The sequence below is a fragment of the Salmo trutta genome, chromosome 7 (assembly GCF_901001165.1).
Source record: "Salmo trutta chromosome 7, fSalTru1.1, whole genome shotgun sequence".
Taxonomy (NCBI): domain Eukaryota; kingdom Metazoa; phylum Chordata; class Actinopteri; order Salmoniformes; family Salmonidae; genus Salmo; species Salmo trutta.
Genome location: NC_042963.1, coordinates 20,336,360 through 20,352,118, shown reverse-complemented (window position 1 = coordinate 20,352,118; position 15,759 = coordinate 20,336,360). Strand labels below are relative to the sequence as shown.

Below are 15,759 nucleotides of genomic sequence, written 5' to 3'. Positions count from 1 at the left end.
ACCTGCAGATTTGGGGTCCTCGAGCCTTTTGCGGATCTGGGAGGTGAGTCTCTGGATGAGGGCGTAGACCTGGTCACACGTCCTCACTGGGTTCCCTATGATCTTCATGGAGTTGACCAGAGAGGGGCTGCCTGTAGGGGCCAGCTGCAGCACATAGTCACACGCTATTACAGTGGTACAAATCATGCAGAACTTAATGGAACTGTGCAATGCCAGTGTTGGTATCCATAACAGGTAGTGTTGAAATGTTATGTGAGACTCTGGAGATTGACAGCAATGGCATGATCAGTTGAAGGCGGTACAGTAAAGAATGGATAGGAAACAGGATGGTAGATTAAAAACAATCAAATTAAAAAAAAACACTAAGGACTGCTCAAGTTGATGGAATTGTCAATGGAGCCTCACATCAGTGTAAGAGTGTAACGGGTGACCATTTCGGTCATAGTTTACTTAACCTGTTGTGGTATAGGGGGCAGTATTTTCACGGCCGGATAAAAAAACGTACCCGATTTAATCTGGTTACTACTCCTGCCCAGAAACTAGAATATGCATATAATTAGTAGATTTGGATAGAAAACAATCTAAAGTTTCTAAAACTGTTTGAATGGTGTCTGTGAGTATAACAGAACTCATATGGCAGGCCAAAACCTGAGAAGATTCCATACAGGAAGTGCCCTGTCTGACAATTTGTTGTCCTTCTGTTGCATCTCTATCAAAAATACAGCATCTGTGCTGTAACGTGACATTTTCTAAGGCTTCCATTGTCTCTCTAAAGCCGCCAGAAAGTGGAATGGGGTGTCTGCTGTCTCTGGGCAAAGAACAGCAGCAGAATTTGTAAGTGGTCAGCCTGGGGACAGTGAGACTGGAGATGCGCGGTCATGAGACAACTCCATTTTTTTCTTTCAGCCTTTGAATGAATACAACGTTGCCCGGTTGGAATATTATCGCTATTTTACGAGAAAAATCGCATAAAAATTGATTTTAAACAGCGTTTGACATGCTTCTAAGTACGGTAATGGAATATTTTGAATTTTTTTGTCACGAAATGCACTCGCGCATCACCCTTCGGATAGTGACCTGAACGCACGAACAAAACGGAGCTATTTGAATATAACTATGGATTATTTGGAACCAAAACAACATTTGTTGTTGAAGTAGGAAGTCCTGGGAGTGCATTCTGACGAAGAACAGCAAAGGTAATCCAATTTTTCTAATAGTAATTCTGAGTTTAGTTTGTCCCAAACTTGGTGGGTGTCAAATTAGCTAGCCGTGATGGCCGAGCTATGTACTCAGAATATTGCAAAATGTGCTTTCGCCGAAAAGCTATTTTAAAATCGGACATAGCGATTGCATAAAGGAGTTCTGTATCTAGAATTCTTAAAATAATTGTTATGTATTTTGTCAACGTTTATCGTGAGTAATTTAGTAAATTCACCAGAAGTTTTCTAGTTCTGAACATCACATGCTAATGTAAAAAGCTGGTTTTTGATATAAATATGAACTTGATTGAACAAAACATGCATGTATTGTATAACATAATGTCCTAGGAGTGTCATCTGATGAAGATCATCAAAGGTTAGTGCTGCATTTAGCTGTGTTTTGGGTATTTGTGATGCATGCTAGTTGCTTGGAAATGGCTGTGTGTTTTTTTGTGTCTATGTACTCTCCTAACATAATGTAATGTTTTGCTTTCGCTGTAAAGCCTTTTGGAAATCGGACAACGTGGTTCGATTCAGGAGAAGTGCATCTATAAAATGGTGTAAAATAGTATATATTTGAATTATGACATTTTGTGGTTTTAAATTTGGCGCTCTGATTTGTCACTGGCTGTTGAATAGTGTGGGAAGATTTCGTCCCACCTCCCCTAGAGAGGTTAACAACAGCAGTTATAATACATTATTATGTAGTTACTGTATAATGTATTGAAATACTAGTCATGAGCATCTCATAATGATTCTTAGTTGAATGCATATTATTATTATTATTATAATATTGGCTCATTCATGCTTATTATAACTATTAAGCCATTACACCAGCAGCCTTTTTTTTAATTGAACCTTTATTTATTTAACTATGCAAGTCAGTTAACGAACAAATTGTTATTTTCAATGACAGCCTACACCCGGCCAAACCCGGACGACGCTGGTCCAACACTGAGATGCAATGCCTTAGCCCGGTGCGCCACTCGGGAACCCTGAGTTAAATGTTAACCATTTAAAAAAAAGGGCTTTCCAACAACGATTGGGTCAGTAGAAGTGGTCTCGATGAAGGAATCTACAGACTGTACCTTTTGGTAGTCTGCCTCAGTGAAGTCCTGGTCTTTCTGCATGATCTCATGGAGGCGTGCCTTCACCCTCTGCTGGCAGTCGGTCAGAGACTCACTGTCGCTGTCCAGCATGCCATTCATGTTGGCACTCTTCACCATCTGCACCAGGATGGGAGTCAGCTCCCCCTCCAGAGCCAGCAGACCCTACACAATAAGACAGCTATGAGATATACACGTGCACACACACGCGCGCGCACACGGAACAATATGTTCTGTTCACAGAAAGTGTTCATACATGCAAAGGGAGAGATGTATTGACACTGAACACAAACGAAAGGAACCAGGCTTACATATACAGTGAGCATGCATCACACACAGTACTGTAAACATACCTTCGCAAAAGCGGCAGCGGTCATCTGTACGCGGCCTTCGTCTGAAGCGTAGATCTTGAGGTCGTGGCGGTAGGTACTGTGTAAACGAAGCAGACCACAGCCAGGGAAACCGGCATAGTCCCCTACAGGGTCACACACACACACACACACACACACACACAGAGAAGAACATCAGGCTTACAGGACATCACAGAGGAAGGGAGAGCGAGAACAAAGGGTGCCTGCCAGAAGAGGCTGGTGAGAGAAGTTCTAGGAGGATGGGCTCATTGTAATGTCTGGAATGGAATTATTGGGAACGAGTCAAACATGTGGGTTCCATATGTTTGACCTGTTTGATACCGTTCCAATAATTCCATTCCAGACATTACAATGAGCCCGTCCTCTTATAGCTCCTCCCAACAGCACAGACTGTGTGTGCACAAAAACATATAGGTAGTATATATCTGCAGTTGATGAGGGAGGAAACAGTGTTATTTGGTGACAAAAAAAATTAAAAAATAAAATAAAACAAATATCGGTCAACTAGATTCTGTTCACCTGAAAAGGAAGGAAAGCAAGTCCTTCACATCTCATACCTGGGAAGAAAAATGGTTAAAAACACATGGAATGTGGTCGAAATCCTTAACTAAACAACTCAGTTATCATGCTCGTTTTCGTTTGGAAGTGAAACCGAAGCTAGGTTGCTGGCTTTTCTCAGACAAACAATTCCAACCCATGGAGAATTGCCAAGAGCATTGTTAGTATGAGATGATCCGCAATCCCTGAACGGCTTCAAAACCTGCCGAGTCATGAAACTGCGTTTGCAGATGACTAAACAACTTTGCGTCCTTGGATCGACGGATCACCTCAAAGGACCCTTTCACACAAACCTACAGCAAAAGACATATCGTTCCTATGATAAAACCCAAACCTCCCAAGGTTCCCAGGTTAGCCAGTGGAATGGGTGAGTAGTGTAATGAGGACGATGCAGTTTGAATGTATCCATTCGTGACAGTTAACAGCGGGAGCAAAGTCCAAACCCTTCTTACCAATAAGAGACTCGAAGCCAAGGCGCCTGCGGCTACCTTCTAGTATACAGTGCAAGAGGTAAGAAGACAAGAGCAGAATTAACAGAAAAATTACACTAGGAGACCGTACTCTAAACACTCCTTGTTTTTTTTGTGGTAATGTTCACCCATTTTTCTCCCCAATTTCGTGGTATCCAATTGGTGGTTAGTCTTGTCCCATCGCTGCAACTCCTGTACGAACTCGGGAGAGGCGAAGGTCGAGAGCCGTGCGTCTGACAAAACACAACCCCGCCAAGCCGCACTGCTTCTTGACACACTGCTCGCTTAACCCCGGAAGCCAGCCGCACCAATGTGTCGGAGGAAACGCCATACAGCTGGTGACCGAAGTCAGAGTGCATGGGCCCGGCCGCCACAAGGAGTCGCTAGAGCGCGATGGGACAAGGACATCCCAGCCGGCCAAACCCTCCCCTAACCCGGACGACGCTGTGCCAATTGTGCGCCGCCTCATAGGTCTCCCGGTCGCGGCCGGCTGCGACACAGCCCGGGATCAAACCCGGATCTGTAGTGAGGCCTCCAGCGATGCAGTGCCTTAGACCGCTGCGCCACTCGGGAGGCCCTGGTACAAAAAATATATATATATAAATAATTTTTAAAAAGCATAGCAAGAAGATGGAAAAAAATTATATTATATTTATATATATAAATAAATAAATACAAATCGGCCCGCCATATAGTCATCTAAAAATAAGTCACTTTCCACTTAGTTTGCTGGGCTTTGCTTGGAAGAGTAGTTTCATCATGCATGGTCTAGTGTAGGTAGTATAAACATTATTTAGAAAGCATACATGGGAAGGGAATGCCTAATGCAAATATAGTGATGTTACTACAGTACCTTGGGATTAGAACATTACAATAAACCTGGGTATGAAAATGACACTAGGCAGGAAGGGGAAAGTGGACCTCCCTTGTACATTTGGTGACAATTCAAAATACAAAAAATATATTTAAAAATCCTTATGTGTTAAACACAATCTGGACTCAAAGATTTTGCTTGACTAATGAATAAGACCTGGCAAATTCCATGTTGAATAATCCTGCAGTTTGTTTGTGCTTAGCGTTTCATTTTTGTTAGAAATTGAGTGTGATTAACAATCATCTTTACAAGACAGTGCATCTTCTAAAATGCCCATATGACATTTTCAGGAAGAGAGAAAGCAACAAGCTTTTATACAGAAAATCGGACTCTTCCACTGAACCTAAAACAAAACGTGTCAATGACACCCAGTATGTTAAGAACAATAACACGTGAGGTCATGGTAGAGAGCCTTTGGAGGTGAAATCAGAGTGTAAATGTCAAATGCAAAGAAAGGTGTGTCCACCAAGAACATGTTTGTCTTTGTTTGAGATTGGATCCCCCTTCAGCAATGAGAAAGGCAGGCAGAAGTGATGCTGGGACAAATCCTCACCAGATCAGAACGCATAATTTGAGACTTACAAATCTCCCATTGACCTCAATTCATGATTTACTAAAAACTGAGTTAAGCACATGGAGTTAGCCTTTGGGACATTGTGTAAAGTCCTGAGTTTTTCCTGACCTTGTGACTTCACAAAGAGAAATTAGGGGCTCTATAAATGTGTTACTGTATGTTGGGACAGATAGAATACGCAGAGACATTTTCTTATCAATCACTTTACAGCTTTATCGACATGTAATTCAACTGCTTTTTATAGCAGTAGTTGAATTGATTTACATTGAAAACAGAGGTGCTTTTGATTTCAAATTATTTGGGTTTGACTAAATTGTGCCCATACAAACTCCCATCTAGCCCTAGGTCTGTATATAGAAGTAGTATACAGTACAGTGTAGTGGTGAGGTGTGGTGTGTCCAGTAGTAGAGTACTGTACCTTGTCCTCCAGGGTACATGCAGCGGAAAGCCCTCCCCAGCTCCTCAGCCTGTACTCTGCCTGCTGGGGTCAGCTCCCCTCCCCACTTCAACACCAGCAGCAGAGACGGACCCTCCTTCGGACCTTCTGTACAACAATAATACACATGCACGCACACACACCTGCATTAGGTCCTGCAGTTAAATCACAAAAAAAGCAGAAAGGTCACGTGCATGTCAAAAGTACACTACATGACCAAAAGTATGTGGACACCTGCTCGTCAAACATCTCATTCCAAAATCATAGGCATTAATATGGAGTTGGGTCCACCTTTGCTGCTATAACAGCCTCCACTCTTCTGGGAAGGCTTTCCACTAGATGTTGGAACATTGCTGCGGGGACTTGCTTCCATTCAGCCGCAAGAGAATTAGTGAGGTCGGGCAATAATGTTGGGCAATTAGGCCTGGCTCGCAGTCAGCGATCCAATTCATCCCAAAGGTGTTCGATGGGGTTGAGGTCAGGGCTCTGTGCAGGCCAGTCAAGTTCTTCCCCACCGACCGAGAAAGCAGGACCTCAATTTGTGCACGGGGGCATTGTCATGCTAAAACAGGAAAGGTTCTTTCCCAAACTATTGCCACAAAGTTGGATGCACAGAATTGTCTAGAATGTCATTGCATGCCGTAGCGTTAATATTTCCCTTCACTGGAACTAAGCGGCCTAGCCCAAACCATGAAAAACAGACCCAGACCATTATTCCTCCTCCAAACTTTACAGTTGGCGCTATGCATTGGGGCAGGTAGCGTTCTCCTGGCATCTGCCAAACCCAGATAATTCCATTGGACAGCCAGATGGTGAAGCGCGATTCATCATAGAACGCGTTTCCATTGCTCCAGAGTCCAATGGCGGCTAGCTTTACATCACTCCAGCCGACGCTTGGCATTGCACATCTTAGGCTTGTGTGCGGCAGATCGGCCATGGAAACCCATTTCACGAAGCTCCAGATTAACAGTTATTGTGCTGACGTTGCTTCCAGAGGCAGTTTGTGAAGAAAAACTATTTTTACGAGCCTCAGTGGTCCTGTTCTGTGAGCTTGTACGGCTTACCACTTCACGACTGAGCCATTGTTGCTCCTAGACATTTCCACTTCCCAATAACAGCACTTAGTTGACTGGGGCAGCTCTAGCAGGGCAGAAATTTGACGAACTGACTTGTTGGAAAAGTGGCATCCTACTGGATCAAGGTGCAACGTTGAAATTCACTGAGCTCTTCAATAAGGCCATTCTACTGCCAATGTTTGTCTATGGAGATTGCGTGGGTGTGTGCTCGATTTTAAACACCTGTCAGCAACAGTTGTCTAATTTGCCATATCCACTCATTTGATGGGGTGTCCACATACTTTTCTATATACAGTTGAAGTCGGAAGTTTACATACAAGTTAATGACTCCAACCTAAGTGTTTTTCAACAACTCCACAAATTTCTTGTGAACAAACTATAGTTTTGGCAAGTTGGTTAAGACATCTACTTTGTGCATGACACAAGTAATTTTGCCAACAATTTTTTTACAGACAGATTATTTCACTTATAATTCATTGTACAACAATTCCAGTGGGTCAGAAGTTTACATACATTAAGTTGGCTGTGCCTTTAAACAGTTTGGAAAATTCCAGAAAATGATGTCATGGCTTTAGAAGCTTCTGATAGGCTAATTGACAACATTTGAGTCATTTGGAGGTGTACCTGTGGATGTATTTCAAGGCCTACCTTTAAACTCAGTACCTCTTTGCTTGACATCATGGGAAAATCAAAAGAAATCAGCCAAGACCTCAGAAAAATAATTGGAGACTTCCACAAGTCTGGTTCATCCTTTGGAGCAATTCCAAACACCTGAAGGTACCACATTAATCTGTACAAACAATAGTACGCAAGTATAAACTCCATGGGACCACGCAGCCGTCATTCCGACCAGGAAGGAGACGTTTTCTGTCTCCTAGAGACGAATGTACTTTGGTGCGAAAAGTGCAAATCAATACCAGAACAGCAAAGGACCTTGTGAAGACGCTGGAGGAAACAGGTACAAAAGTATCTATATCCACAGTAAAACGAGTCCTATATCGACATAACCTGAAAGGCCGCTCAGCAAGGAAGAAGCCACTGCTCCAAAACCGCCATAAAAAAGCCAGACTACGGTTTGCAACTGCACATAGGGCCAAATACCGTACTTTTTGGAGAAATGTCCTGTGGTCTGATGAAACAAAAATAGAACTGTTTGCCATAATGACCATCATTATGTTTGGAGGAAAAATGGGGAGGCTTGCAAGCCAAAGAACACGGGGGTGGCAGCATCATGTTGTGGGGGTGCTTTGCTGCAGGAGGGACTGGTGCATTTTCCAAAATAGATGGCATCATGAGGAAAATTATATGGATATAATGAAGCAACATCTCAAGACATCAGTCAGGAAGTTAAAGCTTGGTCGCAAATGGGTCTTCCAAATGGACAATGACCCCAAGCATAGTTCCAAAGTTGTGGCAAAATGGCTTAAGGACAACAAAGTCAAGGTATTAGAGTGGCCATCACAAAGCCCTGACCTCACTCCTGTAGAAAATTTGTGGGCAGAACTGAAAAAGTGTGTGCGAGCAAGGAGGCCTACAAACCTGACTCAGTTACACCAGCTCTGTCAGGAGGAATGGGCCAAAATTCACCAAACTTATTGTGGGAAACTTGTGGAAGGCTACCCGAAAGGTTTGACCCAAGTTAAACAATTTAAACGCAATGCTAGTGTAACCGATGTGAAATGGCTAGTTAGTTAGCGGTGGTGCGCGCTAATAACGGTTCAATCAGGTGATGTCACTCGCTCTGAGACCTGAAGTATTTGTTTCCCTTGCTCTACAAGGGCTGCGGCTTTTGTGGCGCGATGGGTAACGATGCTTCGTGGGTGACTGTTGTTGATGTGTGCAGAGGGTCCCTGGTTCAAGCCCAGGTTGGGGCGAGGAGAGGGACGGAAGCTAAACTATTACACTACCAAATACTAATTAAAGTGTATGTAAACTTCTGACCCACTGGGAATGTGATGAAAGAAATAAAAGCTGAAATAAATCATTCTCTACTATTATTAAGACATTTCACCTTCTTAAAATAAAGTGGTGATCCTAACTGACCTAAGACAAGGAATCTTTACTAGGATCAAATGTCAGCAATTGTGAAAAACTGAGTTCACATGTATTTGGCATTGGAGTATGTAAACTTCTGACTTCAACTGTATAGTGTATGTGTAATCATGAACATGACCAAATATAGTGTAAGGTTGTGACTCCCTACCTTCTTCCTCACTGGAGGCTTTGGGCTGTCCGTTGGGCAGGTACGTGAGCTGCACTTTCCTGTTGATGCCTGAGAAATGCCCATACCTGGAAGACACACGGGGTATCTTCACTTAATGAAGCTCCAGTCATCATTATACATGTACAGTACACACACAAACCCAGACATGTGACATGTCAAGACCAGCATTGAACTCAACTCCAATCTAAATCTGTCAAGTCAGGAAGTACATTTAAAAGGACCCACATTTTAAAAATATTAATATTTTCTTGGATTGAATTCAATTATTTATTGGACTGAATTTCAATTAATCTCCTGATTTGGATTTTTCTTTTTTTTTCTTTCATGGAATTGACTCCAACCTTGGATACGTTTAATTTCAGAACCATGGTTGAGAACAGAAAACAGTCTCCCACCAGCTTCAAACGCTAGCTAGCAGGTGCTCAGTCTGTCAGTCAATAAGTTGCTAGTTAGGCTAGGCTAAACTAGCTGCCTACCATGTTTCTGGAAACATGTTTTGGGTTGTTTTGTGTGTGAACTTTGGACACCCGCTGTCACTGTGTGTCACTATTAATCCCTCATGTGCCATAATAGCGCTGTCCTTTTGAACGTGACAGGCTTCTGTTTAAAGTGCATAGCACTCAGGGGTGAAAGACGACACCATTGGGATTCCACCCACCCGATTGGGTAAAATTGTCTCTCGGCCTCCACTGTGGTTTGCGATACAGTGCTGTGGCAATAGTGAGGGCTGTGCTATGTAACAGCAGCTGTTCAATGCACCGGCTATGATAATAATTTAGCATATCCGCCACTAATCGAAACATACTGTCCTCTAATAGGAAAAAGATTAGGAGTCCTTGGGACAAACATGTAGTATGACAAGATTTACAGACCAAGTACATGACGGCCCCGTGATGGAAAATGGATTTGATAGGCGATACCATCAGTGTTTACGACTGATCCTGGATTCCCCATTCCCCACAGCTTTAGGCCCTACGCATACAGATCAAATGCGTAACGAGGACCTGCTCCAACAGACAATGAGTAGGTTTACATGCACAGGAATAATTCGATATTAAAACGGATTACGGCAGTAGGCAGATTATGCAAAAGTCATGTAAAACGCCTTAAATTTGTTTATCATAATCGGCGTAAGGTCAATTTCGAAATAAGCATACGCCAATTGAAACCTGGTTTTCGGCGCAATCTTTCGAAATTACTAAACAGTTAAAAAAAAAAAATGGGGCATTCCAGCGGGTATTTCATCTAATCTACCTGAGCCCAGCACAGGTAGCGCAAGACTCCCTCTTTAGTGCGAGTCAAGTGAGTTTGGAACAATTTAATAATGTATGAATCTTAGAAGTAGTTTTCACATGCAAACTTTATATATGTCCCGACTCAAATACGTTTACCAAAAATAACATGGTGACTGTGGTAGAAAGTTTATTTTAATTGTTGATTTTCGGGAATTTCTCAGAGTGCCATCAGGTAGCCTTATTTCAGATGTGTCCATGTAAACAGGATTATTAGGGAAATCGTTCTTCTTGCAAAGAATTGAAACATTTTAATCAAACCCTTATATTAATCTGATTATCCACAAAAATCACGCTGTGTGCATGTAACCGTACTCAACTACATTGTGTCTGTTAAAGTCCTGTCTCTGGTTGGGCCACTCAAGGACATTGAGACTTGTCCTGAAGCCACTCCAGCGTTGTCTTGGCTGATGCTTAGGGTCTTTGTCCTGTTGGAAGGTGAATCTTCACCCCAGTCTGAGGTCCTCAGCGCTCTGGAGCAGGTTTTCATAAAGAATCTCTGTACTTTGCACTGTTCATCTTTTCCTCGACCTTGACTAGTCTCCCAGTTCCTGACATTGAAAAAAATCCCCACAGCAAGATGCCGCCACCACCACGCTTCATCGTAGGGATAGTGCTAGGTTTCAAGCCAAAGAGTTCAATCTAGGTTTTATCAGACCAGAGAATCTTGTTTCTCATGGTCCGAGTCTCTGCAGAGACCTGAAAATAGCTGTTCAGCAACGCTCCCCATCCAACCTGACAGAACTTGAGAGGATCTGCAGAGAAGAACGGGAGAAACTCCCCAAATATAGGTATACCCAAGAGGACTGGAGGCTGTAATCGCTGGCAAAGGTGTTTCAAAAGTACTGAGTAAACGGTCTGAATACTTATGTAAATGTGATATTTCAGTTTTTAAATTTGCAAACATTTCTAAAAACCTTAGTCATTATGGGGTATTGCGTGTAGATTGATGAGAAGAAAAAAAATGTAATCAATCTTAGAGTAAAGCTGTAATGTAACAAAATGTGGAATGTACAAAACAAACTTTAAATGAATAAATAAATATACATTACCAGTCAAACGTTTGAACACCTACTCATTCAAGGGTTTTGCTTTATCTTGACTATTTTCTACATTGTAGAATAATAGTGAAGACATCAAAACTATGAAATAACACATATGGAATCATTTAGTAACCAAAAAAAGGGTTAAACAAATCAAAATATATTTTATATTTGATTTTCTAAGTAGCCACCCTTTGCCTTGATGACTCTTGGCATTCTCTCAACCAGCTTCATGAGGTAGTCACCTTGAATGCATTTCAATTAACAGGTGTGCCTTGTTAAAAGTTAATTTCTTAATCCATTTGAGCCAATCAGTTGTGTTGTGACAAGGTAGGGGTGGTTTACAGATATATTTTATTATATATTTTATTACGCTTTTTACTAGGAAAGTCAGTTAAGAACAAATTCTTACTTACAATGACAGATAGCCCTATTTGGTAAAAGACCAAGTCCATATTATGGAACAGCTCAAAATATGCAAATAAATTACAGTCCATCATCACTTTAAAAGACATGAAGGTCAGTCAATACGGGAAATGTCAAGAACTTTTCTTCAACTTCAGAGGATAAATTGATTAGAGTTAACTGCACCTCAGATTGCAGACCAAATAAAAGTAAGACACAACAACATCAACTGTTCATAGGAGAATCAGGCCTTCATGGTCAAATTGCTGCAAAGAAACCACTACCATCTCTGTACTTTGCTCTGTTAATCTTTCCCTCGATCCAGACTAGTCTCCCAGTCACTGAAAAACATCCCCACAGCATGCTGCTGCCACCACCATGCTTCACCATAGGGATGGTGCCAGGTTCCCTCCAGATGTGATGCTTGGCATTCAGTCCAAAGAGTTCAATCTTGGTTTCATCAGACCAGAGAATCTTGTTTCTCATGGTCTGAGAGTCTTTTAGGTGCCTTTAGGCAAACTCCAAGCAGGCTGTTATGTGCCTTTTTACTGAGGAGTCGCTTCCATCTGTCACCTCCCTGACCAAGGCCCTTCTCCCCTGATTGCTCAGTTTGGCTGAGCGGCCAGCTCTTGGAAGTGTCTTGGTAGTTCCAGACTACTGAATGATGCAGGCCACTGTGTTCTTGGGGACATTCAACGCTGCAGCATTTTTGGGTACCCTTCCCCAGTTCTGTGCATTGACACAATCCTATCTCGGAGCTCTACAGACAATTCCTTCGACCTCATGGCTTGGTTTTTGCTCTGACATGCACTGTCAACTATGGGACCTTATATAGACAGGTATGTGCACCTTTTCAAATCATGTCCAATCAATTGAATTTACCACAGGTGGACTCCAATCAAGTTGTAGAAACAAAGGACGATCAATGAAAACATGATGCAACTGAGCTAAATTTCGAGTCTCATAGCAAAGAGTTTGAATACTTATGTAAATAAGGCATCTTTTTTTTCTTCGCTTTGTCATTATTTTGGTATTGTGTTTATACATTTAAAAAAAACAATAATAATTCTATCCATTTTAAAATAAGGCTGAAACAAAATGTGGACAAAAGTCAAGGGGTCTGAATACTTTCCGAATGTACTGTATGTATATATATATATATATATATATATATATATATATATATATACACACAGTACCAGTCAAAAGTTGACACTCATTCAAGGGTTCTTCTTTATTTGTACTATTTTCTACATTGTAGAATAATAGTGAAACCATCAAAACTATGAAATAACACATATGGAATCATGTAGTAACCAAAACAAGTGTTAAATAAAAACATATTTATATTTGAGATTCTTCAAAGTAGCCACCCTTTGCCTTGATGACAGCTTTGTACACCCTTGGCATTCTCTCAACCAGCTTCACCTGGAATGCTTTTCCAACAGTCTTGAAGGAGTTCCCACATATGTTGAGCTGCTGGCTGCTTTTCCTTCACTCTGCGGTCCAACTCATCCCAAACCATCTCAATTGGGTTGAGGTCGGGGGATTGTGGAGGCCAGGTCACCTGGTACAGCACTCCATCGCTCTCCTTCTTGGTCAAATAGCCCTTACACAGCCTGGAGGTGTGTTGGGTCATTGTCCTGTTGAAAAACAAATTATAGTCCCACTAAGCGCAAACCAGATGGGATGGCATATCGCTGAAGAATGCTGTGGTAGCCATGCTGGTTAAGTATGCCTTGAATTCTAAATCAATCAGACAGCATCACCAGCAAAGCACCCCCACAACATCACACCTCCTCTTTCATGCTCCACGGTGGGAAGCACACATGCGGAGATCATCCGTTCACATACTCGGCGTCTCACAAAGACACGGCAGTTGGAACCAAAAATCCGAAATTTGGACTCGGACCAAAGGCCAGATTTCCACCGGTGTAATGTCCATTGCTCGTGTTTCTTGGCCCAAACAAGTCTCTTCTTATTATTGGTGTCTTTTAGTCGTGGTTTCTTTGCAGAAATTCGATCAAGAAATCCCACAAATGTACTTTTATCAAGGCACACCTGTTATTGAAATGCATTCCAGGTGACTACCTCATTTAGCTGGTTGAGAAAATGCCAAGAGTGTGCAAGACTTTTGACTAGTATTGTGTGTGTATATATACAGTTGAAGTCGGAAGTTTACATACACTTAGGTTGGAGTCATTAAAACTCATTTTTCAACCACTCCACAAATTTCTTGTTAACAAACTATAGTTTTGGCAAGTCGGTGAGGACATTTACTTTGTGCATGACAAGTAACTTTTCCAACAAATGTTTCCAGACAGATTATTTCACTTATAATTCCCTGTAGCATTATTCCAGTGGGTCAGAAGTTTACATACACTAAGTTGACTGTGCCTTTAAACAGCTTGGAAAATTCCATAAGGTGATGTCATGGCTTTAGAAGCTTCTGATAGGCTAATTGACGTCAATTGAAGGTGTACCTGTAGATGTATTTCAAGGCCTTTCCTTCAAACTCAGTGCCTCTTTGCTTGAAATAATTTGAAAATCAAAAGAAATCAGCCAAGACCTCAGAAAAAAAAATTGTAGACCTCCACAAGTCTGGTTCATCCTTGGGAGCAATTTCCAAACGCCTGAAGGTACCACGTTCATCTGTACAAACAATAGTGCGCAAGTATAAACACCATGGGACCACGCAGCCACCATACCGCTCAGGAAGAAGATGCGTTCTGTCTCCTAGAGATGAACGTACTTTGGTGCGAAAAGTGCAAATCAATACCAGAACAGCAGCAAAGGATCTTGTGAAGATGCTGGAGGAAACGGGTACAAAAGTATCTATATCTACAGTAAAACGAGTCCTATATCGACATAACCTGAAAGGCCGCTCAGCAAGGAAGAAGCCACTGCTCCAAAACCGCCATAAAAAAGCCAGACTACGGTTTGCAACTGCACATGGGGACAAAGATTGTACTTTTTGGAGAAATGTCCTCTGGTCTGATGAAACAAAAATAGAACTGTTTGGCCATAATGACCCTGATTATGTTTGGATTAAATACTAGGATTAAATGTCAGGAATTGTGAAAAACCGAGTTTAAATGTACTTGGCTAAAGTGTATGTAAACTTCCGACTTACACTGTATATTTTTCAAACATACTGAAATGACTCTGGGCCTTTGTATTTGATCCAACCAAGAATGTTGTCCTTGGTTATTGTCAATGAGGTGCTAATGGTAACTGGTTAATATGCAATCCCATACCATTATCAACGGGCTCAAACAGTAAGCCTACATATAGTACACGGAGGATGAGAAGAGTGAGGAGGAGGGCGAAGGGATAGTGAGAGGAATTACAGGGCAACTTTCAGAACGACATGCATTGCAGACAACAAAGCACTCTCCCAAACGCACGCGGACACACACACACTGTTGTGTCTAGTGTTCCCTGATTCTAAGTTCAGTATAACATCCCTCATCATTCTGAATAGGGGTTAATGGTAGCAGTGGTTACAGTGAGTGCCGGAGAACAAGGAGGAGTGAATCTCTTCCTTTAAAGGGACGGGGGGGGGGAAGGTGCGTACTGAGTGTCATTCAAGCTGGATTCCCTTTGGAGAGAGAAAGGAGGGAGGAAAAGAGATAGGGAGAAAAAGAGTTAGAAACGCATGGAGGAGGAGGGTGTTCACAAAGTAAATGTGAACGTTACTAGGCTAGAGTGTGCTTAGTGAATAAGGCTAATTCAATCTGTGTATTGGGCTACAGACACACACAGCAATGACACAGGTTTCTACACCAACGCATCATAGACACAGCAGAGCAGATCACTACCTTGCGTATGGTCGATAAAATGGACAGATCGGGGCATGATGTGTGAGTGTGTGTGCCCATAACCCAGCCATAAGTGTCTCACTCACATCTCCAGGACAGTCTTGAGCTGCTCCAGTTTACCCTTCTTCTCCTCGATCTCACAGTCTGTGTGTTGCCCCAACTCAGCCAGTAGGAGCCGGGCAATGTCCAGCACCTCCTATACACACACACACCACACACAAACACACACGACTGACATCAGTCAATCAAACTCATTTGTCAAAGTTCTTAACAGCAACCAAAGCCTTAACCACTACAAAGAGCAAGCGAA

At 42.2% G+C, this 15,759-nt stretch overlaps 1 protein-coding gene across 14 annotated transcripts in view; it reads right to left on the bottom strand.

Annotated features, from left to right (window-relative positions):
• Positions 1 to 15,759, bottom strand: part of ppip5k1b (diphosphoinositol pentakisphosphate kinase 1b) — a 64,347-nt gene that overhangs the window by 30,356 nt on the left and 18,232 nt on the right. For all 14 annotated transcript variants that reach the window (XM_029758306.1, XM_029758308.1, XM_029758309.1 and 11 more), the window contains exons 13-18: positions 15,536 to 15,645; positions 8,868 to 8,953; positions 5,571 to 5,696; positions 2,659 to 2,780; positions 2,288 to 2,470; positions 3 to 144 (exon numbers count right to left, since the gene is read on the bottom strand). In XM_029758306.1, coding sequence (XP_029614166.1) covers positions 3 to 144; positions 2,288 to 2,470; positions 2,659 to 2,780; positions 5,571 to 5,696; positions 8,868 to 8,953; positions 15,536 to 15,645 — 769 coding nt within the window. The remainder of the gene's footprint in view (positions 1 to 2; positions 145 to 2,287; positions 2,471 to 2,658; positions 2,781 to 5,570; positions 5,697 to 8,867; positions 8,954 to 15,535; positions 15,646 to 15,759) is intronic.